At 42.6% G+C, this 25,762-nt stretch overlaps 1 protein-coding gene and 1 long non-coding RNA gene across 2 annotated transcripts; both read left to right on the forward strand.

Annotated features, from left to right (window-relative positions):
• The first annotated feature begins 1,676 nt into the window (after positions 1–1,676).
• On the forward strand, positions 1,677–9,894 carry LOC137543995 (thrombopoietin receptor-like). The gene is made up of 4 exons (XM_068265062.1): positions 1,677–1,877; positions 4,167–4,311; positions 7,559–7,722; positions 9,692–9,894. Exons 1-4 carry the CDS (start codon positions 1,781–1,783, stop codon positions 9,892–9,894), a joined length of 609 nt encoding a protein of 202 aa, XP_068121163.1. The 5' UTR covers positions 1,677–1,780.
• A 53-nt stretch (positions 9,895–9,947) lies between these two features.
• Positions 9,948–24,274, forward strand: LOC137560469 (uncharacterized). Its single transcript, XR_011029828.1, has 6 exons — positions 9,948–10,081; positions 13,989–14,036; positions 14,892–14,979; positions 17,743–17,830; positions 19,223–19,289; positions 23,623–24,274. It is a non-coding gene; the product is annotated as an uncharacterized lncRNA (long non-coding RNA).
• The last annotated feature ends 1,488 nt before the right edge of the window (positions 24,275–25,762 follow it).

Consider the following 25,762-nt stretch of genomic DNA (forward strand, 5'->3'; position numbering starts at 1 on the left):
AAGATGATGAAAAAAAGGGGTGAGCAGGCATGTACTGGGCTGCCCTGATGCCCACCGCTCCCCTCGTTTTCCTTCACTCCCCTCCTTTGCCTGCAAAATGCCTCCTAGCAACCTCTAGCGGGTCGCCAGAGCCAGACATCAGTGTTTAAGCACTGGCCTGTTGCATCCTACAGTGCATGACCGCGGCTGGAAGCGCGTATGTGCATGACAAAATTGTGGTGTCATGCGCAGGTCACTCCCAGCCGCGATCGCGCGCTGTAGTACGCAAGCAGACAGGCCAGCGCTTGTGCACTGATGTCCAATCCAGGCAATTTCTAGATCCTGACAATTTCCTGTATGTGAACATTGTTGCATTGTGGGTAATAACAGCTATTTCCAACTGCAAAGCAAGCATTATCTCCCTATGTATATATATATATATATATATATATATATATATATATATATATATATATATATATATATGTATATATTTACAGTATATATATATATATATATATATATATATATATATATGTATATATTTACAGTATATATATATATATATATATAAACAACCCTTTAGCCTATCGCAATGTTAATGGGTATGGTAATAAATGATGGCAGTTGGTGCTTTCTAGTTTTTTTTCTTATCTACCAGTAGTAAAAGTGATGACCTGCGTGCTCATTGTGGATCAAACAACATGAATGAATTATGGCGAATATCAATCATTTCTTAAAATGAACCTGATGTGGGAGTGATATGGAAGCTGCCATTTTAATTTCCTTTTAAACAATACTAGTTGCCCGGTAGCCCTGCTGATCTATTTGGCTGCAGTAATGTCTGAATAACACCAGAAACAAGCATGCAGCTTAGCAGCTAATCTTGTCAGATCTGACAAAAATGTCAGAAACACCTGATCTGCTGCATGCTTGTTCAGGGTCTATGGCAAAAAGCATTAGAGGCAGAGGATCAGCAGGGCTGCCAGGCAACAGGTACTGCTTAAATGGAATTAAATGTTCCAGCCTCTATATATCTCTCATCTCACATATTCCCCTTATCTTTGACTAATCACAAGTTGCATATTGATCTCTCCCCTGTGTCAGCTGACTGCCATGGCAGATAAGCTCATTTGAAGCTCATCAGCGCTGCGTAATAAGCTGGCGCTTTATAAATTAATTAAATAAATAAATGATAATACAAAATAATAATAAATAATAAATACATTTGAAAGCACAGGATGTTAACAATATGTCTGCTTCCATGAAAGCAGGAAGTAGCAATGCTGAATTTTTATTATAGGATTTGTATCAGCTGTAACTGTGTATCTTTTAGAGCAGTGAGGACATTCTGAGCACAGGTCTGCTTAGGAAGTGATGGTGCTTCCTGGATTGTGTTTTGTGCATGCGTATAAACACTGATGACTTATTTTTATAATATTTCTAGGAATAACGATGTTATTGTTTTATTGTTATTTGATGAATAAGAATGAGAACATTTCTCCCATAATAGTATTCTAGCATTTGCTTGAGCTTTTCTGGTGTTTGGAGTGAAAGCCACACAACTCTTATCACCTCCTGGCCTGGTTCCTGCTGTATATAGTCTGCTGTCACCCTCCCAGCCACTAACAGGATGTACTGGCTGCCTACAGCCATGTCACTGTCACTTTGTGCTCACCACTGGCAGGGCCTCTATTTGTGCTTCCTGCAGTTCCAGCTAAAAGGCCTAATAAGTTCTATGAAAACATTGTAACAAGTGGCACTGGAGTGAAGGACACCATGTGTTCCTATCTCCAGAGACATGGCAGACGTACGTTGTAAAGGACAGAGGCTCCTCACGCTCTCCACCTCCCTCACTCTGGGCATAACTGTGGTGCTTTCCCTGGTGACAGAAGAAGGTAAGCCATCTGATTATTATCATTATTTATTGTATTTATAAAGCGCCAACATAGGTGGCCCGGTCTATAGGTGCCCCCAGTATAGGTGATCTAGCTATAGGTGCCCCCAGTATAGGTTAGCTAGCTATAGGTGCCCCCAGTATAGGTAGCCAGGTCTATAGGTGCTCCCAGTATAGGTTAGCTAGCTATAGGTGCCCCCAGTATAGGTAGCCAGGTCTATAGGTGCTCCCAGTATAGGTGATCTAGCTATAGGTGCCCCCAGTATAGGTTAGCTAGCTATAGGTGCCCCCAGTATAGGTAGCCAGGTCTATAGGTGCTCCCAGTATAGGTTAGCTAGCTATAGGTGCCCCCAGTATAGGTAGCCAGGTCTATAGGTGCTCCCAGTATAGGTGATCTAGCTATAGGTGTTCCCAGTATAGGTAGCCAGGTCTATAGGTGCTCCCAGTATAGGTTAGCTAGCCATAGGTGCCCCCAGTATAGGTAGCCAGGTCTATAGGTGCTCCCAGTATAGGTGATCTAGCTATAGGTGCCCCCAGTATAGGTAGCCAGGTCTATAGGTGCTCCCAGTATAGGTGATCTAGCTATAGGTGCCCCCAGTATAGGTAGCCGGGTCTGTAGGTGACCCCAGTATAGGCAGCCTGGAGGGGGGGGGCAGCCACGGGAAGGGGAACACAACTCCCTCCTCCCTCACCTCGGGCCCCCCTTCAGTTCTCCCGGATCCCCCTCCAGAAATGATGGTAGCAGGCGGGGAACTCACCTCTTCCGCGTTTCAAGCGGCAACCCTCTGCGTGCCTCCGTCTAGTGTAGTCACAATTCAATTCACTCCCGTCTTTAATAACGATTCTGTGCTGTTTTTACTGTTATCACCATGGTGATACAGCATGTAGTATTCACTAAGCAATTTACCTCATGCTGTTCTTAAAATAAGGATTTATTAACCTCCTTAGCAGTAACCCCAAGCCTGACTCGTGGTAGAGCATAATGCGCAGCAGGCGTTTCAACTCACCTCTCCCGGGATTTAGACACCGGCAGCCATTCTCCTTCCTGTCCTCAGAGGCTCTACACCTCTTTGGTAAGATCAGCATTTGTCATCATGATGACAGACGGCAATCTCACTACAGGGTTACAGCGCCACCCGGAGGACGGAGGGAGAATTGCAGCACTGGATCCCAAGGAAATGAGTAAATGTTGGGCTGCTGCAGATCTCTCTGCGGTGTGATTTGTTCCCGGTTTTAGGGTCTGAAACCGACAAAAAAACTGCACCGCTTTTAGACCCTAAAATCTAGAAATAATCATACTGCCACTGCCAGGGAGGTTGAGGTAATGCCAAGATTGGTGATTGCATGACATATTGGGAGCATATAGTGACCAAAGAGAAATTGTGGACAGTAAGTGGACTGTGATAATCTTAAAGGATACCCGAACTGAAATGAGACATAATGAGATAGATGTGTGTATGTACAGTGCATAGCACACAAATAACTATGCTGTGTTCCTTTTTTTCTTTCTCTGCCTGAAAGAGTTAAATATAAGGTATGCAAGTGGCTGACTCAGTCCTGACTCAGACAGGAAGTGACTACAGTGTGACCCTCACTGATAAGAAATTCCAACTATAAAACACTTTCCTAGCAGAAAATAGCTTCTGAGAGCAAGAAAGAGGTAAAAAAAAGGGAATTTCTTATCAGTGAGGGTCACACTGTAGTCACTTCCTGTCTGAGTCAGGACTGAGTCAGCCACTTACATACCTGATATTTAACTCTTTCAGGCAGAGAAAGAAAAAAAGGAACACAGCATAGTTATTTGTGTGCTAGGCACTGTACATACACATGTCTATCTCATTATGTCACATTTCAGTTTGGGTATCCTTTAAATTCATTTGCTATAGGTTATTCATTTTTTTTAAATCACAGTTCATTCCACTACTTAACTGCATAAAAAAAATGTAATATAGTCCTTTCATGAACCCGCCTTTGACAGCTCTCTCTCCTAATTCATGGGCAGGCCCACTATTTAAGTCTCACTGCTGGTAAGTTCATGTACACTTGGCCGTATCCATTACCACCCCCTCCCCTGAAGGCTACATGGCCAAGCCCATTTTTTTGTGCCCAGGGGTGCCCTGGATTTTTAGGATCCTAGCAACGCCTCTGGTCATCACCATGGAGGGGAGGAAGTAGGTGGGAATTTGGGGTGAGCCCCATTATATTTTTCAGTACAGCCTCTCTAATTGTAGCTCCACCCAGCATATCACAGAGATGACTGCAGCTAGATGACTATTATATATTTTTTCAGACATGCTTCTGTTGGCCAGAGACCAGAGTGTTCCTCATTGCTTCTCCCGAAACTTTATGGAGAAAATCACCTGTTTCTGGGAACCCTGGGAAGTAAATGCGACCAGCGAGGCTGTCTGTGGCTTTTATTACTCAGATGATGAAGAGTAAGTATCATTCATATTTCCTTTTTCTATATTCCTGAAGGGGCATTATTATAAAGGCCTGAAGAGGGAAGGGGAAGTGGGGGAGGAGCAAAGCCCCAACCAGCACTGGAAGACGTTCCTCCTGGGAATTTAGAACTCTTTACCGCATTTCCAAAAAAATGATTTCATAAATCAATAAAAGGGCTATTTATTGATATTATCAATGTGACTTCTTGTCTTGGCAGGATTTTTGAAAACAAGTGAAACACAGCGATAATACAAGAAAAGGGATTCTAACCATTTTTTTTTCTGCTAAACCAAAATTTAAAGAAAAGTTTTTTAGGTAGAACTGGTCTTGAAATCAGAATTAAGGCATCACTATGAAGAAATATAGTAAAATGTAACCTTTTGTGGACCGGACGGCTCTGGCCACTTTAAGACCAAAGCTTTCTGTGCCCTTTTATGGGTTTGATTGCTCTTAACGGCTCACAGTAATTACGGGGTGAGGAGCCAATAAAATTGACTGAGACAGGGAAGCTCTGCTGTAGCATGCCACCCAACTTTTTGAGATGAGAAAGAGGGACACTTAAGCCACGCCCCTGCCACACCCCTGGTCACTCCCCCACCACGCCCCTAGTCACGCATACCATAAAGATTTCATAATAAAAATATGTTGTTTTATCATTTTAACCACACTGGTCCTTTCTATCCTGGTGCATTTTCCTTCATATTAACATTTTAAAATTAGTAATATATCAATTTAAAGAATGGGAATAAAGTTTAGAGTCAATCAAACACATTTTTTAGTAGAGAAATATATAAATTTACATAGAAAGAGGGATAAAGTCCTGAAAGAGGGACAAATGAGGAGGAAAGAGGGACAGAGGGACAGGGCTCCCAAAGAGGGACAATTGGGAGCTCTGCTATAGGCGTGATAGCAGAGCGAGTGAGTGGAGCGTCACGGACAGCAATGGGAACATGGAGAATGAGTGGGTGGAAATCATATAGGTCGTCTCTGGTTCCCTTTAAAGGATGCATGATGCAAATGATAAAAAATCAGATCTGCTTACCTGAGGCTTCTTTCAACCTTTAGAAGCATATGTGTCCCTCGCCGCAGCTCTGCTCTGTGCCAATCTCCCAGGGCCCTCTCCACAGCTCAGCTTCTGTGAGTGCTGCGGTGGTGCTCTCTGCACAAGCGCTTGGACATGGGACCTTTCCAGTTTGTTGGACACTGTGCAGGGGACCCCGGGAGACTGGCGGAGAGCAAAGCTGCAGCGAGGGACACATTCTGAAATTTATCAAAGGTGGTGACATCTTTAGTCTTACCAGTTGCAGCTCTGTGGAATGTTTGATCAGGGCCTGAGCCCACTGACGCAGTTGTGTCCACATTTCAGTTACACATCAATGTTTCAGATGCTGAAAAGTGGACACAACTGTGTTACTGAGTTCAGGCCCTTACTGAGAGTTCCCTAAGCCAGTACAAAACATACCTGGTTTCCCAGAATGCTCGCGAGTCCGAGGATTCAGAAGAATCCCCATAGATAATCAGCGGAGGCTAAACACCACTGGGAGGGCAGAGCTACATTTTATAGACAGCAGTATATAGATACAGGAAGATTTCTGATGCTGAAAGCTGGACAATTAAAGTGGTCTGAAACTCTGACATAACATTCAATAAAAATGTGTTTTCCTACTTTGCATTACTCATACAGTTATCATATTTGATTCTGTGCACAAGTAATATTGTCTGTCTACAAATTGCAAGTTTCCAAAGTGTAGTTTATCTTATCCCGAAAGCTGGCATTGCATTTTATTCTTTTTCTATTATAACTGCTTTTCATTATATATTAAAATCTTCTAATAAGCCATTCTGAACTCCATGTGTGCTTGAAGCAGAGACAGTTTCTCAGAGAGTGTTTTTTTACATTCAAGTGTTGATACATTTGTGTTTAATATACTGTTATCTACAGTTTGGATGCAGATTTGAAGCTGAATAGCAGGACAAAGTGCTTTGTTTAACCATTTCAGTGATGTCCTGCTAGATTTTTTTTTTCTGGTATAGTAGCTTTCAAGCTGTAAGGAATCTTTTAGAGCAAAGTAGAAATGCTGACTTTTAGACCACTTTAATGTAAAAGTGGGTGTCCTGATTTTACTGCATTTCTCTTTGGTATAAATATTTGTTTCTATTTATTTAGCACCTGATGAAGGTGATATCCCACTAAAAGCTGGTATTGTTTATTGGATGGTAGGAAAGCATTTACCACTATTTTTTTTCTAATTTTTAAACTGTTTTTAATTGGTTTATTTCACCGGGCCTTCTACTTACCTATTATCATCATCATCACCTCTGTTGGGAGGTTTGAATTTTTATGTTTTTGTTAGGGCTTTTTTAAGGAGCCCTAAAAGTAAAACAAAAAATCAGTTTTCAAAGAGTTTCAAAAATAGTACAGTAAACAAAAATAACTTTAATTGGGATTTTCATCGTTATTATGATTAGTATCAACATTTCACTAAACATATTTTTGCTCTTATATTTTAACACCTGCATTGTATACTCAACAAAAGATGAACTCTCAGAAAAGCATGGCTTTTTTTTATTAATTAATTAATTTATTTATTAACCACTTCACCCCAAGGCAGTTTTTACCTTAACGGACAAGAGCGATTTTCACCTTTCAGTGCTCATCCCTTTCATTTGCCAATAGCTTAATCACTACTAATCACAATGAAATGATATATATCTTGTTTTTTTCACCACAAATTGGGCTTTTTGGGGTTGATATTTGTTTTCAGTAATTACTTTATTTTCTATGTATTTGAAAGGGAAATACAAGGAAAAAATGAAAAAATACACTATTTCTCCAATTTCATCCCCTATGGTTTTAATATAAACACTGCTACTGTGCATAAAACACACACATTTTATCTGCCCATTTGTCCTGGTTATCACAAGATTTTAATTATGTCCCTAGTACAAAGTATGGTGACAATATATCATTTTGAAATAAAGGTGTACTTTTTTTCCCCACAATTTTCACGTGCACGTGGATGCATGTGCACCCGCGGGAGCACGCACGTGCACGTGCACAGTGGCAGCAGCACTGTCTGACTTATTAAAATGTCCTGGAGCCATTAAGAGGCTCTAGCAGGACGTTTTTATAAGTCAGGTTGTCATAAAGTGGTTAAAGCATGGTTTTTATTAATATTACCAAGGTTGGTATGTATTTTTCAAAACATCGGCCACTGATTGACACCTCTCTTTCTACAGGGAAGATGAAGTAGAGTGTGACGTCACGAAACAAACTGGCAATCGCACACTGTATTTCTGTGAACATGATGATGTCCGTCTGTTCATTGACTTCCATGTTGTAATCAAGGATAAAAGCAATCAGCAGATCCTCCATACACGCACCATTCAGGTGGAAAGGTTTGGTAAGAAAGAATTTACTATCAAATTCAAATGACAAAATGGCTGATAATCAGTGATGAGCATACATTTTCCATAAACACAACTTCGCATTGTAATTCGCAATTACAATGCAAAATTGTAATGCAAAATTTCGGTAACAACCGTATTCACTTAAATGTAAACATAAAAGGATCCGTAATTTCACAATTTTGCGTAATCCTGTGCAGACCTGTGCAGTTAATAAAAAAACCCATGCACAACATTGTCACCATTGCTAGGAATGTTATGGAGAAGGGTGGGGACAAGTAAAAAAATCATAAAGACCTTGTCGTTTTTGAGAAAATCGATTTTAAGAATGCAAAGGAAATATGTACTCAAAAAATTACAATTTAAAAACCATTTTTTCTTTGCAATTTAGAAATCGATTTTCTCAAAACTACAAAGTCTTTTTGAAAACAAAATAGTGGGCAAGAAACTATGTGAAAATTATGTAAGGATTACGCTAAATGATGAATGGATTACATGAAATCCATTGAATGTCCAAATTGTTATTACATATGGCTGTCATTGCAAACATTTAGGTGGAATTTCACGCAATTGTTATTAGCAGATTGCGATTATCATGACCAGTGTTGCTCACAAATTTTTGCCAAATTCCAAATGGAATTTTAGATTTTTGAGAAAGTTTTCATTATAACAAGAAATCTTCATCTTACAACGAAAACATACAAATTATTTATTTAAGTTCCGAAATGGAAAATATTGTTTATTTTTAGCATGAAAATTGGTGAAAAATTATAATTATTCTCCATTACATTTTTGCTCAAAAGTCAAATTTAGGCCTCTTGCACACTGCAAGCGATTCAGATTCAGATTCCGCTTTTTAATCTGTTTTTACTTCAGATTCAGATTTGCAGTTTTCTCCCTGCACACTGCAAATCGGAATCTGAATCTGATGTAAAAACTGATTAAAAAGCGGAATCTGAATCAGAATCGCTTGCAGTGTGCAAGAAGCCTTAACATTATTTTTTATCAGTATATAAAACAGTAAAATAAAAGACAAAATGTGACCCTATTCAACCCTCCTGGCGGTCTATTAAAAACCGCCAGGGGGCAGCGCAGCAGTGTTTGTTTTTTTAAAAAATTTAAATCATGTAGCGAGTCCAGGGCTCGCTACATGATAGCCGCTGTGCAGCGGCATCCCCCCACCCGCTTCAATCGCCTCCGGCGATCTCCAATCAGGAAATCCTATTCAAAGAACGGGATTTCCGGGAGGGCTTCCCCTGTCGCCATGGCGATGGGAGGGATGACGTCACCGACATCATTGACGTTGTGACGTCAAAGGGAGTCCCGATCCACCCCTCAGCGCTGCCTGGCACTGATTGGCCAGGCAACGCACGGGATCTGGGGGGGGAAGAGGCGCAGCGTGACGGCTAATCGGCGCGGAGCGGCGGCGATCGGAGTGCACACGCAGCTGTCAAAGTTGAGTGTTGCAAAAAAAAAAAATTATGCAAATCGGCCCAGCAGGGCCTGAGAAATCCTCCTGCGCGGCTTACCCGCCAGGAAGGTTAATCCCCAGTCCTGTCATGAGATCCTAAGGTGGGGGTGTAACTACAATTCATGGGGCCTCCTAGCAAAACTTTGATGGGAGCACCCAATATTCACATCCCTCCCCTTGCCTCCACTCTTTCTCTGCTTTGTGGCCCATCTCACAAGGGTCATAAAACAGGTGTGATCATCATGATCTTCACACCCATAACAAGTGTAGCCACAAACACATCTGATCCGAGGTATAGTCCCCTGTATCGGGGGAAGGGAAGGTTAGTAGTTGAGGCCCTCATAGCTCACCCCCTTCACGTGAATGCAGGAGCTGCTTCCCTCTAGTTACGCCCCTGATTCTAAGAGCTAGATTTGTTGGATAAAATGTCAAGTCATAACATCCATGTACTGTATTTAAAGTGGTCTTCTCCAACAGCTTGTTTGTTGTTTTAGGAATAATCCAGTGTCCCAGTAACATCACAGCAGCCTGGGAAGAAAGCAGTGAGCAGATTCATGTCCAGTGGGTCCCCCCAGAGTTTGTCTTTCAATTCGTTCTGCAGTATGAAGTTCAGTTTTGGGCAACAGATTCCACAGTGAGACAGAGCAAGGCGAGTCATTCATTCTCCAAGTGTTATCACAGTCTTGCCTGGAGATGACATAAAAGTTTTACACCCACATTATTGCATTGTGTTTCTCAGCAGATTGTACGAGGGGAAGAACTACAACTGCCTCACCTCGCATCCGGCCAACCCTACCATCTTCACGTTCGCACCAAGTTCAATGAAAAGGCAATCTGGGGACCATGGTCAAAGGTGATCACATTTGAGATTCCGGAACAAGCAGGTATTGCTGTGTTGTTATTATAACTAAATGCTGGAGGTTAGTTGAAATTAGCCACACACCAGTAGACTGCCACCCTGTGTAGCAAAATGATCGATCCCTTTCCCATCCGAATCTGATCAGAGAAGGATCAATTCCTTTCACACACTGTACATAGATTTTTTATTGATTTCAGGATACAGGATTCATTACATTTGAGTTTTGAAAGGTTTAAGTGTACCTGAGATGAGAAGCCTCTCAGATACCATACTAACCTGGGGCTTCCTTAAGCCCTTTTGTGGCCGCTCGTCCCTCGCCGTCTTTCCTGGTCGCTCCTGTCACTTGCAATTCAGCCCGAAAACCTGGCCAAGTTCAGCTTTATCATGCATGCATGGCCCGGCCAGGCATGCTCCTTCATCAGGCTCCCATCCCTAAAAGCGTTTTGCATCTGCACAGTAGTATTGTGCAAGCGCAGAACGCTGCCAGTTACAGGAGCGAGACAGGGAAGCACGCCTGGTTGGGCCGTGCATGCGTGACAAAGCGGGACTTGACTGGTCTTTCAGGCTGAATTGCAAGTGACAGAAGTCACTCGGGGAGAAGGTGAGGGTTGAGTGGCCTCCAACAGGCTTAAGGTAAGTATGGAACCTGAGAAGCTCCTCGTGTCTCAGGTACACTTTAAGATATTCGAGAACCTTTTTGGATTCGGATTCAAAGAAATGTTGGATTCGTCCCATCCCTATTTTTTTTTTACTTTTATTTTTATAAATGAACATGGCTACTGATTGGAGTCATGTTCATTCATTTCCAGGCACGTTGATTGACTCAGGGAGCACAAGTTCCTGTTCATCAATCCCCAATGTGTTAGTCCCTCCACAAACGAGCGGCAGGTGCGCTAATTGGCAGAACATCCTGTTTGAGATGCAGAGGCACAATCTGGACATACTGTAACATCCAGATTGACTTAAATAAAATCTATAACTAAAAAAAGTTCCCCCGGGGGGTACTCACCCCGGGTGTAGGAGGCCTCCGGATCCTATCGAGGCTTCCCCCATCCTCCTGTGTCCCACGCCGGTCAAGCTGTGTCCCTCCGAACAGCGGGGATGTAAATATTTACTGTCCCGGCTCCAGCGCAGGCGCAGTATCGGCTATCCGTTTGGAGATAGGCTGAAATAGCCCATCACTGTCGATCCGCTCTACTGCGCAGGCGCAAAATCTCCTGCATCTGTATAGTAGAGCAGACCCGACAGAGATCAGCTATTTCCGCCTATCTCCATGCTGAGAGCTGCAACAGCGCCCCCGCTGGAGCCAGGGAGGGTGAGTATATTAAGCCTTGTCAGGCTTGTCGAGCCAGGATTGCGGGACGCTTCGGAGGAGCCAGCGCTGGATTGCCTGCAGCTCCAGGGGAGGGGGACGCCTCATTGGGACCCTGAGGCTTCCCCCTCCTGAGGTAAGTACCATCCCGGGGAACTTTTTTTTGTTACAGAGTCTCTTTAAGTAGTTAAAACAAAATGATTTTTTATTCTTCCAAACATCTCTTTTATATTTTTCATGCGTCCTCTTTACTTTATTTTTACATGCAAATATTTATCACCAATCAAAACAATTTTGAACATAGGGTAGTGGCAATAAAGCTTTGCTATAGTGTTAAAAAAAGAAATCTGTTTGCATGCTTTATCAAATGCTTGTTTGAATGGCATATAAATTAAAGTTTACTGTTAAAGAGAATCTGTATTGAATCTGTCACAATTTCGCCGCTCCCCGCCGCATTAAAAGTGGTTGAAAACAGTTTTTAAAAGTTTGTTTATAAACAAACAAAATGGCCACCAAAACAGGAAGTAGGTTGATGTACAGTATGTCCACACATAGAAAATACATCCATACACAAGCAGGCTGTATACAGCCTTCCTTTTGAATCTCAAGAGATCATTTGTGTGTTTCTTTCCCCCTGCATCTCTCTTACACTGAAGTTTCATGCTGCTCTTTTCTTCCTGCAAACAACTTTGCCCTTGTCTGTAATTCCTCACTATGTGAAAGCCCAGCCAGCTCAGAGGACGATTTATCCAGCTTGTAAAAGACAAGAGAGAAGCTGCTCTAATCTAAATAACACACAGGCAGTGTGCATAGAGGGGCCTGGAAGGGGGAGTTCATAGCAGAACCACACCACTGAAGAACTTGGCAGCCTTCCAGACACAGGCCTGACAAGTCTGACAAGAGAGAGATAAGTTGATTTATTACAGACACTGTGATAGTACAAAGTGCTGCAGTAAGCCAGAACACATTAGAATAGCTTTTGGAACTTGTAGGATGATAAAAAACAGGATGCAATTTTTGTTACGGAGTCTCTTTAAGGAAAAAGAACGTATAAGATAGATTCTTACCTCAATTGAAGAAAGCCTCTGGACTGTTCAGGATCTTCCCGCCATCCCCTCAACCCCACCAATCCAGCGCTGGAACCCTCTGAACATATTAAACAACAGTTTGTTGAATAGGTTCTTGTGGCCACACCCCCATCGGCCTCCTTGTACAGGTGGCTTTGTGTTACTGTGCAGGAGTATACAGTTCTTGTGCACGGGCAGTATGGCCACGCTTGTACATGCACAGGAGTACGGATGTGAAGATTAAGAGGGTATCAGCCAGCAGTGGTGTGGTCAAGGAGAACATGGGAGGCCTCTGGAGCACTACTTAGGTAAGTATCTAACCTTACCTATTTTTTCCTCACAGGTTTACTTTAAAGTGTATGCTACACAAGAGAAAAGAAATGTGTGCTCAGACCAGTCAACTCCTGACTTCATTACTGGCTGCCTCAAGTCTGCTGACTAATTAAAATGGCAAAGCGTTTGCATAATGCATTCGCCTACCAGAATGTGCAGGATCTAAACTATCAACCTGCCTTTCCTGCAGGAGTTGGCTCACGCAATGTGCATTGCATCTCAACAGGGCTGCCGCGTGTAGGCCTCCTTGAACCCCCAAAAAAGAAAGGGCAGCGCAGACACCCCCAAAAATCTGGGAGCGCCGCAACTGCCCCCCCCCCCCCGGGAGGGGGGAGCGAGATTACATGGCCGGTTCGCCCCCCAGACATGGCCTGTGTCTGGGGGGGACCACCAATGCAGCTCCCCCAAAGGATAGATTCCCTACCTTGCGTATTTACTTACCTGTGATGCAAAATTGCATGTCCTGGGAGCGAACACACCAATGGTGGGGTGATGCGGAGGGGGAGGGGGGGCAGGGCGCAGGCAAGTTGTATGGGGGCAATGGGAAACCTCCTCGTGGCGCCCCTGGATAGTGCTATGTAGCATGAACTAATTCCCGCAGGGCGATTGTTTTGCGGTTTTTGGTTTTTGACCCTGCATATTCAGGCATGCGAAAGCAAATGCATATTTGCATGAGCAATGTCTCGTGATTAGCCAATAGGCCAAATTTGCAAAGCCAGATTTGTCAGGCTCACTTGGTTGATGATGCACACATTTTCTCTCTGTTATAATTAGCATTACTTTAAAGTGTACCTGAGACTGGGGGACAGAAGCAATTCATACATACCTGGGGCTACCTCCAGCCCCCTTCAGCCTGATCCATTCCTCACCACTGTCCTCCACCTTCCAGAACCTCTGTAAGGGCTCTCATAAGTTCAGCCAGTTGGGGGCAGTCTGCACATGTGCAGTGCTGCGCAGGTGCAGAATGCTCCCAGCCATGGGGGCGCGTCGGGGGAGGGAGACAGTCAGGCCACGCATGCGCAGTAAGCCCCGACTGGCTGAACGTATGGCAGTCCTATGGAGAATCCAGAAGGTGGAGGACGACGCCGAGTGACGGATCAGCCTGAAGGAGGCTGGAGAAAGCCCCAGGTATGTATAAATGTGTTCTACCCACTATCTCAGGTTCCCTTTAAATATTGTGGTACATTTTTGCATTAAAAATACAACTATGACTTTTACAGGCAAAGAGGAGGATCCAAAGACCTCTATCAAGAATGCAAATGGAATTGGTAATTATAAATGATTTAAACAGTTGAGTCTCATATTTATAGAAAGTCACTGGTAGATAACACCTTTTTAGGAACTATTGCATCAACCTGCATATAGCACAGTCACAGTTCTATTTGCATATGTAAATCAAGTAGATTAAAAAAGCTGGATCCGTTTTTGACCCAGCAGATTTACATATGCAAATAGACAAGTGATGGCGCTATACACAGGTTGATGCAATACTTACTTTTTTCTTTGGGATTTTGAATTGAGAGGTCCCGGAATACATTGACTGGTGGTATCACCTACAGTCATTAAAGGGTAACTCTGTATTCATCTCTGAAATGTCTGAGTATGATGTTTTGAGGAAATATTATGACTTTTGTTTTTTATCTGAAACATTTTGCAGGCAAATGTAGTCTTAATTAGTGAGAATCATAATGTTCTTACTACAATTTCCCTTAATTTTATGTAATTTTCGTAATTACGATCGTAACAGACAAAATCTTAATCATGAAAAATTATGCAAAATTTTGCATTATTATAATCAAACACAAAATGTTAACAATTAGGATCATTTCGCAATTACGATCGTTTTCGAGACAAGATTTTTATAATTGCGAGTATCAGGATACATTTTTTGTGTAAAACACGAAATTACAACTCCATGTTACCCCTGATTTTGTGTAATTTTTCATAATTACATTAAATTACAGAATTACGAATGAAACACAAAATTGCAATTTAACCTGAAATGATGACACACATTATGAAATTACACATTTTCTGATAATCACGAATGACAATTTTGTATCATAATTGCAAATTCTGTGAGCCATAATCACAACATTGATCTTTGTGTCCCTTCCTTGCAGAGTGGGAAGTACCGGTGATCTGTTTATGCTTGCTGGTTATCCTGGCAGTGATTTTGTGCCTGTGCTGTAAGTTCCCCGCCTTATACAGGTGAGTCATAGTTTATTCACACCATGACATTTATATTATATCCCAGCAGTGGCAATGGTAATTGACACATTTGTTACTTCAGTCCCATGTACCTTTATGGGCGCTACATAAGCTGAAAATATGCTCGATCAGCTTATCAGTTTTGGGAGAGGGGCAGCTGTGTCAAAGTCAGTGTGAGGAGAATTAGAGCAAATCTGGTGGTGTAGTTGTTCAGAGCTTAGGGTATGAGTGCATGGCTGAATTTCAGGCAAGGCCAAAAAGGCCTTGGCCTCGGGCACCAGGAAAGCAAGGGGCAGGCTGTTGGCAGCAGGGTGGCAGTAAGCCTGCCGAACATTCGTTGTGCTGCACAACATTTGCACATAGTGGTGGGCGGCTACCAACAGCCGTATTTGCAGTACACTCCCGGTTTCGTAGGCGCATTCTCGTGCGAGAACCCATCAGAGGTCAGCGATCCTTCAGAGGCCTCCAGTGGAAGAGACAGAAGCTGTGGTGAAGACACAAATCACTTCTAAGGACTGAAATAAGCCCCAGGTAAGTAAAGCTACATTTAATTTTTCACAAAGGAAATCCTTTAAGGCCCATATGCAATTCATCTTTTCTCCTAAGTTTTCTCTTAGGAGATTCATTTTCATCTTCTCTTTAAAATACGTTTTTAGCACTTTGAAATGGAAAAAGTACCAAAAAGTAGGTGAAAAGTACAAATTTATTGTATTTTCTTACTTGCTGGTGGCTTAAAATTTTATTGATAAGGTGTGAAAATACCCCCTGTGACAAAACTCAATAGAAAAAGGTAATTACATATGGGCCTAATGATTTAACTCATGATTTATCAATCCTTAACTAACTGTAATTCAGTAAACTGTGCTAAGTGTTAGCACGCCTGTGAAAAGCCCTATATCACGCCTAAAGTTAGTTTAGGCATGATAAATTTACATCGCACAAAGTCCCGTGCGCAAAACTTTGTGCGTGCAGAGCGCATCGCGGTGCGACGAAAACTGTGCACACGATGCGCCTAAAAGGTCGCATTCGGTGCGACCTTAACGTCGCACCATGCAATGTTAAGGTTGCACCCAATGCGACCTTATAGGTGCATCAGGTGCACCGTTTTCGTCGCACCGCGATGCACCATTTTGCGTGCACCGTGCTGTGCGCACGATGTGCATTTAGTAAACGGTGCTAACCCAGTTAGCACCCTAGTTATCACACCCAAAGTCTTTAAGCGTGCCAAATGGGTTAGCACCATTTACTGAATCAAGCCCATAGTTTGATCTCTCCATATTTGCCATACCTCATGAATTATTTCAGCTAATCTGTGTATCTCATGAATTATCTCACCTTGTTTATCTCATATTAGCTCTCTTTACAGTTAAGGTAAAAAAACAAGCAAGCTTTGTGAATCAACCCCCTTATACTTTATGGTTAGTGTAAAAATATTTCAAAGTAGGTGACACCGATTATACTCCAAACTAACCATGCAGGTACTGGAAATGACCTCTTCCCAAGGTCTCTGGCACAAGTAGTAGAAAAATATATTTTAATATATGTACAAGTATGAAAAAATATCGACAATAAATTAGAATGTCGTGCTTTCACAATGCAAATTGAGAGACCACCAAATACGAAATTTGTTACAAATTCCGTGTAAAATTTCGGAGTCAGCAGAAGCAGCTCTTGCAAAATATACATGTCCCTAGATTGGGTAGCAGCTTTAGGGCTGTCAAAAATGGCAAGGGCGTAACAATAGTCCCTGCAAAGGATGCAAGAGCAGGGGGGCTCAGAACCCTCACATGGGGGGAGGGGAGAAGTTTCTTTTCCCTGTCCTGAGAGCAGGGCCGGGCCGAGGCATAGGCTGGAGAGGCTCCAGCCTCAGGGCGCAGTGTAGGAGGGGGCGCACAATTCATTCAGCTGTCATTCCTAATTGTGTATGAAGCAGAAAGAAATAAGAAAAGGGGATACATAGCAGTGACTGCAAGCCAGATAACTAGCGATTAAGGTGTTGGGGAGGTTGTGTTCCCTGTGGCACCTCTTAGTCTAATAGCAATCAGTGTGTGACGGCTGGGGTGGGTGGGATGGAGGGGTGCACTTTGGTGTCTCAGCCTTGGATGCTGGAGGACCTTGTCCCGGCTCTGCCTGAGAGACTGACAACTAAGGTCACAGAGAAAAAAATGTCTGCTCTCTGCACAATTCTTCTAATTACTGCATCTGCTCAGCCACTGATAAAGAATCATATAAACTTTTGTAGACAAAGATTTGTAGACAGTCCCTATTCAGTGTGCAGCAGGCTCTTGTGTAGAGTGTCCAGCCCCCAACCTCTCTGCCCCTCCCCAAGTGCTCTGTACTGTAGTGATGCTGGAGAAGTATGCAGAGCCAGTTCTGCTCCATTAGAGGAGGACAGAGTGAGTGTAATAAACTGAGGCTGGGAGCACACTCATCTGTCGGTTTTCTGTATGCGTTTTCTACACACCACATGTGTCTGTATGTGTGAAAACATGCACGTTTTATCACAGAAGCTAATGTAATTGATAGACAAAATGCCTGCAGTGCTTCACTGCTGTCTGTTTTTATCTGCATGGGGAAAACACATTCAAGCCTGCACTAGCCATTTGAATAACATTAGTTCTCAGTTTACCTGTGCAGAAAGTGGGGGGAGGGGCTCCTTCCAAAGTTTCCCAAGTGGGCCCAGTGATTTCTAGTTACGCCCCTGAAAAATTATGATGTTTCTCATTGTCATTAATACAGATGTGTGTGATCTCTGTATTTCAGGAGACTGAAGGACAAGCTGTGGCCTCCATTGCCAAATCTGACCTGCGTGCCTGACACCTTCCTGGCAGAGAATCACAAGCAATACCAAGTAACTGCCAATAAAAATGTCATTCAGGCAATTATTGTGAGAAGGCCAGCACCCCTTTTTCTGCACTGAGGTTTATACTTAAAGCAAACCTGAAGTGAAAAAAAAACAAGTTATAAATATGAGCGGCACACAATAACCAGAATGAGACCTGCAAATGACTGCATGCACCACTTCAGTGTATAATAGAGAGCCTGCCAGTGCAGTGTGGTGATTGGAGTTGCCATGGTTGCATGTAGCTCTTCAGTTCTTGGCCAGAAAGTATTCCTGCCAGCGTTATGGTAATACATCATCTTCTGTGCAGTTGTTGGACATTTAAAGATAAACCGTGACCAAGAATTGAGCTTCATCCCAATCAGTAGCTGATACCACCTTTCCCATGAGAAATCTGTACCTGTTCTCAAACGGATCATCAGGGGGCTCTGTATGGCTGATATTGTGGTGAAACCCCTCCCACGGGAAACTGTCAGGACCATGGTTCTGACATTTTGCTGTCTGTGAACCTCATTGCATTGTGGAAAATAACAGCTGTTTACAGCTGTGCCCAACTGCCAAAAAAGAAAGCAGCATCTCCCTCCACTGACATCACCTGCCAGCAGTTAAAATGGCACCATGTGGTAAATCAGAATAGTCAGAATGTAAATCAGGAAGAAGAAAGATTTTACAACGGGCAAACACTGACTAAATCATTTAAACATAGTTATTGTAAAAATGAAGCACTTTTCTATTACATAATTTTTCACTGGAGTTCCTCTTTAAACTGACCAAAGTTTCATGTCTATGCGTACTTTAGCAGAGAAGATACAAAAGCATCAGAGAAAACTCCTTGGACAGAAATGGGAAGGAATGGGTCATACTGTACATATAGGTTCATAGACAAAATCAAACATAACATAATATACATCATGGACATACATTGTTTCTCAGGCAAATAATACAACACTCACCAAAGTTGTCAGGGGCGTAGCAAAGTTGTCAGGGGCGTAGCAACAGCCATAGCAGCCATAGCAACAGCTATGGGGCCCTAGAGCAGAGGGGGCCCAGGTGGTACTTGGTGTTTGATGTATGCACTAATTACCTTCTTGTGTTCCTCCACCCACTGATTTTATCTCCGTGCCTATGGACTATGTAGAGTGTAGATTGCACGAGAATGTAAATTGCCCACTCAATTCATACCCATAGGGTCGGGGCCGTTGGCATTGATCAAGAGTGCCTACATCTGAGGGCCCCATGAAAGTTTTGCTATGGGGCCCCACACTCTCTATCTACACCACTGAAAGTTGTTATATCTTATAATGCCTAGCATTGCCCCTGCATAGTATGCTGAAGCATGTTCGAATCTTTCATAGTGTGTCCCAGATTTCCAGTGTCTGACATATTGTGTTTTTTTTCCAGTTGCCCCATCCCCCATAATGTGATGCAGCTCCCCAGTGATATCATTGCGTGTTCTACTTTTGTAGAGGTGGGTTCCAGCTTTCCAGTGACTCTTATAGTCTGTCTCAGCTTTTTAGTACCCCCAGTAGTTGATCTAAGCTTTCCAATGACCCTCATAGTATGTTCCCAATACCCCCAGTAGTGGTTCCCAGCTTTCCAGTGACCTTCGTAGTATGCCCCCACTTCCCAGTACCCCCAGTAGTGGGTCCCAGCTTTCCAGTGACCCTCATAATATGTCCCCACTTCCCAGTACCCCCAGTAGTGGGTCCCAGCTTTCCAGTGACCCTCATAGTATGCCCCCACTTCCCAGTACCCCCAGTAGTGGGTCACAGCTTTCCAATGACCTTCATAGTATGTCCTCACCTCCCAGTAACCCCAGTAGTTGGTCCCAGCTTTCCAATGACCTTCATAGTATGTCCTCACCTCCCAGTACCCCTAGTAGTGGGTCCCAGCTTTCCATTGACCTTCATAGTATGTCCTCACTTCCCAGTACCCCCAGTAGTGGGTCCCAGCTTTCCAATGACCCTTATAGTATCTTTTCTCTTCCCAGTAGTGATGAGCAGAAATTACGCCTATTAAGCTTTGAAATTCGCAATTACGCATTTTAATCGTAATGCGAATTTTCACAGAAAATCGTAATTATTTTTGCATGTAATAGTAATATTTCAAAATTTACCGCTTAATTTTGCAAAATTTTGTGCTGATTTTGGCAGTTAATAGCAAGTACCATATACAAGCTATTGGCACCAAATTGCTACATATGTTAAGGGGAATAGTAGGTACAAGTCAAGAATTTTTTTTTTCAAAAATAACTTGTGATTTTTAAAAAATCGATTTTAAAAATGCAAAGAATAATCGTTTTTAAACTGTTATTTTTGTGAGTTTAAAAACCATTTTTTCTTTGCATCTTTAAAATCGATTTTCTAAAAAAAAACTACAAGGTCTGTTTGGAAAATTATTTTTTTTACTTGTAGCCACTATTCTCCTTAACATACACTATGTAGCAATTTTGGTGTCAATAGCTTGTATGGGGGCTTTGCTATTCACTGTCGGCACGAAATTACACAAAAATTATTCAAAATGTTACGCAAAATTACAAATGACTATTTGAAATCAATTGAATTTCCAAATCAGAATTATGTATATGCGTAATTGTAAAAATAATTGTTACATTTTGCGTGTTCACCTCGGGGTCACTTTAAAGTGTACCTGAGACGAAAAGCGTCTCAGGCTCCATACTTACCTGGGGCTTCCTGAAGCCCACATAAGGCAACTTGTACCTCACCGTTTCCCTGGGTGGCTCCTGTCACTTGCAATTCAGCCTAAAAGCCTGGCCGAGTCGCACTTCATTGCACATGTGCCCCCTCCCTGGAAGTATTCTGCATCTGGGCAAACGCAGAATGCTCCCAGCCGCCGGAGCACAATCAGGCTCGCACAGGCTTTCGGGCTGAATTCCAAATTACAGGACAGACGATGGAGAGGGACGATGGACAGTTCAGCACTGTGGATAGCTCAGTACTGCAGGTAGCTCAGCACCATAGACAGTGCAGTAATGTGGATAGCTCAGTACTGCAGGTAGCTCAGCACCATGGACAGTTCAGCACTGTGGATAGCTCAGTACAGCAGGTAGCTCAGCACCATGGACAGTTCAGCACTGTGGATAGCCCAGTACTGCCGGTAGCTCAGCACCATGGACAGTTCAGCACTGTGGATAGCTCAGTACTGCGGGTAGCTCAGCGCCATGGACAGTTCAGCACTGTGGATAGCTCAGTACTGCAGGTAGCTCAGCACCATGGACAGTGCAGTAATGTGGATAGCTCAGTACTGCAGGTAGCTCAGCACCATGGACAGTTCAGCACTGTGGATAGCTCAGTACTGCAGGTAGCTCAGCGCCATGGACAGTTCAGCACTGTGGATAGCTCAGTACTGCAGGTAGCTCAGCGCCATGGACAGCTCAGCACTGTGGATAGCTTAGTACTACAGGTAGCTCAGCGCCATGGACAGTTCAGCACTGTGGATAGCTCAGTACTGCAGGTAGCTCAGCACCATGGACAGTGTAGTAATGTGCATACCTCAGTACTGCAGGTAGCTCAGCGCCATGGACAGCTCAGCACTGTGGATAGCTCAGTACTACAGGTAGCTCAGCGCCATGGACAGTTCAGCACTGTGGATAGCTCAGTACTACAGGTAGCTCAGCACCATGGACAGTGTAGTAATGTGGATAGCTCAGAACCGCAGGTAGCTCAGCACCATGGACAGTGTAGTAATGTGGATAGCTCAGAACCGCAGGTAGCTCAGCACTTTGGTCAGTTCAGCACAATAAACAATTCAGCATTATGGATAGCATGACACACACCATGCACAGTTCAGGACCATGAAAGGCTCAGAACCATGGAAACCTCAATGACACACAAAGTTCAGCACTCATGCTAGCAATACAGTATATAAATGTGACCCCTTGTTATACACATAGCAAATACACATTGCAAAACTATGAGTTAAAGTGGATCTGAACTCTTGCACAGGACAGAAGGAAACTTATAAAAATGCACCTTGTATTTATTTAGAGAGTTTAGCCTGTTTAATTCCCCCTCATTTGTGTCTAATTACAACTGTAATTTGATCTCTCCCCTGTGTCACCTGACTGCCATGGCATATGAGGCACATAAACTCATTTGAAAGCACAGGATGTTATCAATGTGTCTGCTTCCATTAAAGCAGGAAGAAGACACACTGCATTTATTTCAGGATATGTATCAGCTGTAACAAAGAAATGTTTTTCTGTGAAGGTTATTATGCCGTTGATTATCTTTTAGAGCAGAGAGGAAGTTCTGAGTTCAGGTCCGCTTCAAAGTAAAGCATCTCAGAAACTAACAGATGTGTTCTTTCAAATGTGAATTCTCAGAAGAAGATTGAAACAAAATGCTGACTTGATCCAATTAACAAGCAGGGGAATGTGGGAAGTTGAATTTGGCACGAGAGACAAAAGGCTGGTCATTTTATCATAGCAATACACGCATCACCCCGTTAACAGGCATGATGCTAATACAGTAAGGGAGGTGCTCATCAGGTGTTAGGACAGGTAAAAGAGCCGTGCCCTGCATACGCTCAGCAAAATTACTGGACTTTTGTGCAATAGGTCGTTAGACATATAATTGCAATATTTGTATAGCGCCTTTCTCCTGTCGGACTCAAAGCGCTTGCGAGGCAGCCAGTAGAGCGCACTCAGTAGGCAGGAGCAGTGTTAAGGAGACTTGTCCAAGAAATTCCTTATTGAATAGGTGCTGGCTTACTGAACAGGCAGAGCCGAGATTTGAACCCAGGTCTCCTGTGTCAGAGGCAGAGCCCTTAATCATTACACTATCCAGCCACTACCATATATGTTACTAGTACTTACCCCTTCTCTATTAAAATCCTGAATAACGAACAACTCCTCTTCCATACATTTGCATGTCTACTGCTACAGCTTAGGGCCTGTACACACTGCTGCGCTTGCATGGCGCTTTTCAAATCGCACGCGTTTTTTAATCGCAAGGTCTTTTGAAAAATCATGAAAATCATGAAGACCTGTACACACTGGTGAGATGCGCTTTTTCTATTCTCATGAAGGCTAGCGATTTAGAAATCGGGTACTATTCTGTTAGCCAGGTGCAACCACCAGGTTGCTAACGGAAAAGAACCAAAAATCGCATGCAATTTTAAAAACGCAGCGCAAGTGCAGCAGTGTGTACAGGCCCTTAGGCCCCTTTTACACTAAATCAGTTGCCCTCAGTTATAACTGAAACAAAACTGATTTTCAAAGTAATGCCCATGTTTCCCAATGGCACAGTTCCCACTATACGCATTTTAAGTGACATTTTTTTTACAATGCACTGCTATAGAAAAAATGCGTGCCAACATGTACTAACGCATACTAATGCGTACTAATGCATACCAATGCATTAAGTGTAAAAGGGCCCTTAGTGTTAGCAAGTAGTGATATTGAATAAGGCCCAACATGAGATAAATTCCTTTATGAACTGACATAAATAAAATACACTATTTGGTTGGAAGAATTTCCTTGGTATCCTATTATGGATATGCTCATTGCAAAGTTAGGATGCAGTTGCATCCACCGTTAGCATAGGGACCCCTCAATGGCATTGGCCTTGTCATGGCTGAGGGGCTTACCCTGCATGTCTGGGGATCTGCGGCACCAACAATTCTCAAATACTGAGCTGTTGTGTTCATCCGCTGGCTTCAGCTTGATTAGAGGACCCTTTATAGTTTGCCTACATTGATAACCCACAGCCAAGCTATGCTTTTATCATGTAAAGTAAATATTTTGCTTGTCTCAGATGTTTTTGTTTTCTGATGTACAGGTCAAGTAAGAATAAAGAAGAAGAAGAAAAAAAGAAAGAAAAGAAGAAAACATCATAGTTCCTCCTCCAGTGTACCAGTTACCTGACTGCGCTGCTGATCTCTTTGGCTGCAATAGTGTCTTATTCACACCAGAAACAGGCATGCAGCTAATCTTGTCAGATCTGACACACTTGTCAGAAACTCCTGATCTGCTGCATGCTTGTTCAGGGTCAATGACTAAAAGCATTAGAGGCAGAGGATCAGTAGAATAGTCAGGCAACTGGTATTGCTTACAATGAAATAAATATGGCAGCCTCCATATCCCTCTCATTTCAGATGCCCTTTAACCCATTCGTACAACATGGAGGTTGGACAAGAAGATTCAGCATTTGGGGCTCTGCTGTCTCACAGCTTCCAACACACATGGATTGCAATTAGGACATATCTTGCCAAATGGGATGCAAAAACTCCACCTTCTGGAAAAACACTCCCAGTGTGGAGTTTTCAATAGTGCAATGAGGGAGTTTATGGTGCAATCTAGCCAAGCCCCCTCCCCTCAAACACATGACTAGATAACCAGCCGCACTCTGGTCAATATATGAAATGGGTCTTTCAGCAAACCCTTTGCCAATTTACCCAAACGTATTAAAGAGGAACTCTAGTGAAAACAAATGTATATGTATTATGCCTGTTCAGTAAACCAGCACCTATTCAGTAGGAGACCTTAGGCAAGTCTCCCTAACACTGCTACAGCCTATAGAGCGGGTCCTAGTGGCTGTTGCTCTGTCGCTTTGAGTCCGCCAGGAGAAACGTGCGATATAAATGTTATTTGTCTTGTCTTGTCTTGTACATGATTATGTCAGTGTTTTCCCATTGTAGAATCTTTCCTCTACCTGATATGCATTCTGACCTTTGTCACATGGTGACATTTGTAATGCTGGCTGGTGATGTCAGTGGAAGGAGATGCTGCTTGCTTTTTTTTTTGGCAGTTGGAAACAGCTGTAAACAGCTACTTCCCACAATGTAATGAGGTTCACAGAAAAGAAGCTGTCAGGACCATGGTCCTGACATCACACTGTGGGAGGGGTTTCACTACAATATCAGCTAGATAGACAGACAGACAGACAGACAGACAGACAGACCCCCCTGATGATCCGTTTGAGAAAAGGAATAGATTTCTTATAGGAAAGGGGGTATCAGCTACTGATTGGGATGAAGTTCAATTTTTGGTTACGGTTTCTCTTTAAAGCAGAGTTAATAAACCAAACAGAAGCTTTTGATATGTTATTCCTTCTTTATTTCTAAAGGGAAAACATTCTTAAAGGATCTTGTCAGCTAGCATGCATAATAACACATTTAACTTTATGCAGCCTATTGCTTTTATCAGAAAATGGGAAAATTAAACATTTTAAGTGTATAGTATGTGGCCACCTTTAGTTATAATGAATCACATTTTATTATTATTTATTTATAAAGCGCCAACATATTCCGTGGCGCTGTACAATGTAAGAAAACAAACAAGGGATACATAATGATACAGACAATGATATACATCAAATATGGACACTGATACAAAATACAGAACTGGTAAATACAATAACAGATGTAACATGATGTATAAAATGTATAACAGAGAACAAGCTATTAAATGAATAACATTCCAAGACACAAAAGGGTGAGAACCCTGCCCTTGCGAGCTTACAATCTAAAGGATTTCCAGTAAAAAAAGTAGATGTGGCCAAATTCCAACCAGCAGGACGTTTGCATTTAAAGGGAACTGTTACCATTAAAATAACATAGAATACAATTGCTTATATTTTTTACAATATTAATTTATACATTGTTTAGTCAGCGTTTGTCTTTCCACTCCCTGATTTGCATTATTAAATCTATCACAGGCAGCATCATCTTTAGATATGGCAGGTGATCTCTGTGGAATGTTTATTACTGAGATTTCTAAAGCCAGTTCAAAAACATAGCCGGTCTCCCACAATGCTCTGGGGGCAGGGAAAGAAAATTCTGCATAATAAACAGCTAGGATAAGCTTCAGTGGAAGGGCGGGGATACATACTAATATACAGCAATATATAGCTATAGGAAGTGCTGCTGATGCTGAAACCAGGAGCGTTAATGTAAAAGTGGCTATCTTGTGTAATTTGC

This window comes from Hyperolius riggenbachi, chromosome 1 (genome assembly GCF_040937935.1).
Source record: "Hyperolius riggenbachi isolate aHypRig1 chromosome 1, aHypRig1.pri, whole genome shotgun sequence".
In the NCBI taxonomy this organism is placed as follows: Eukaryota; Metazoa; Chordata; class Amphibia; order Anura; family Hyperoliidae; genus Hyperolius; species Hyperolius riggenbachi.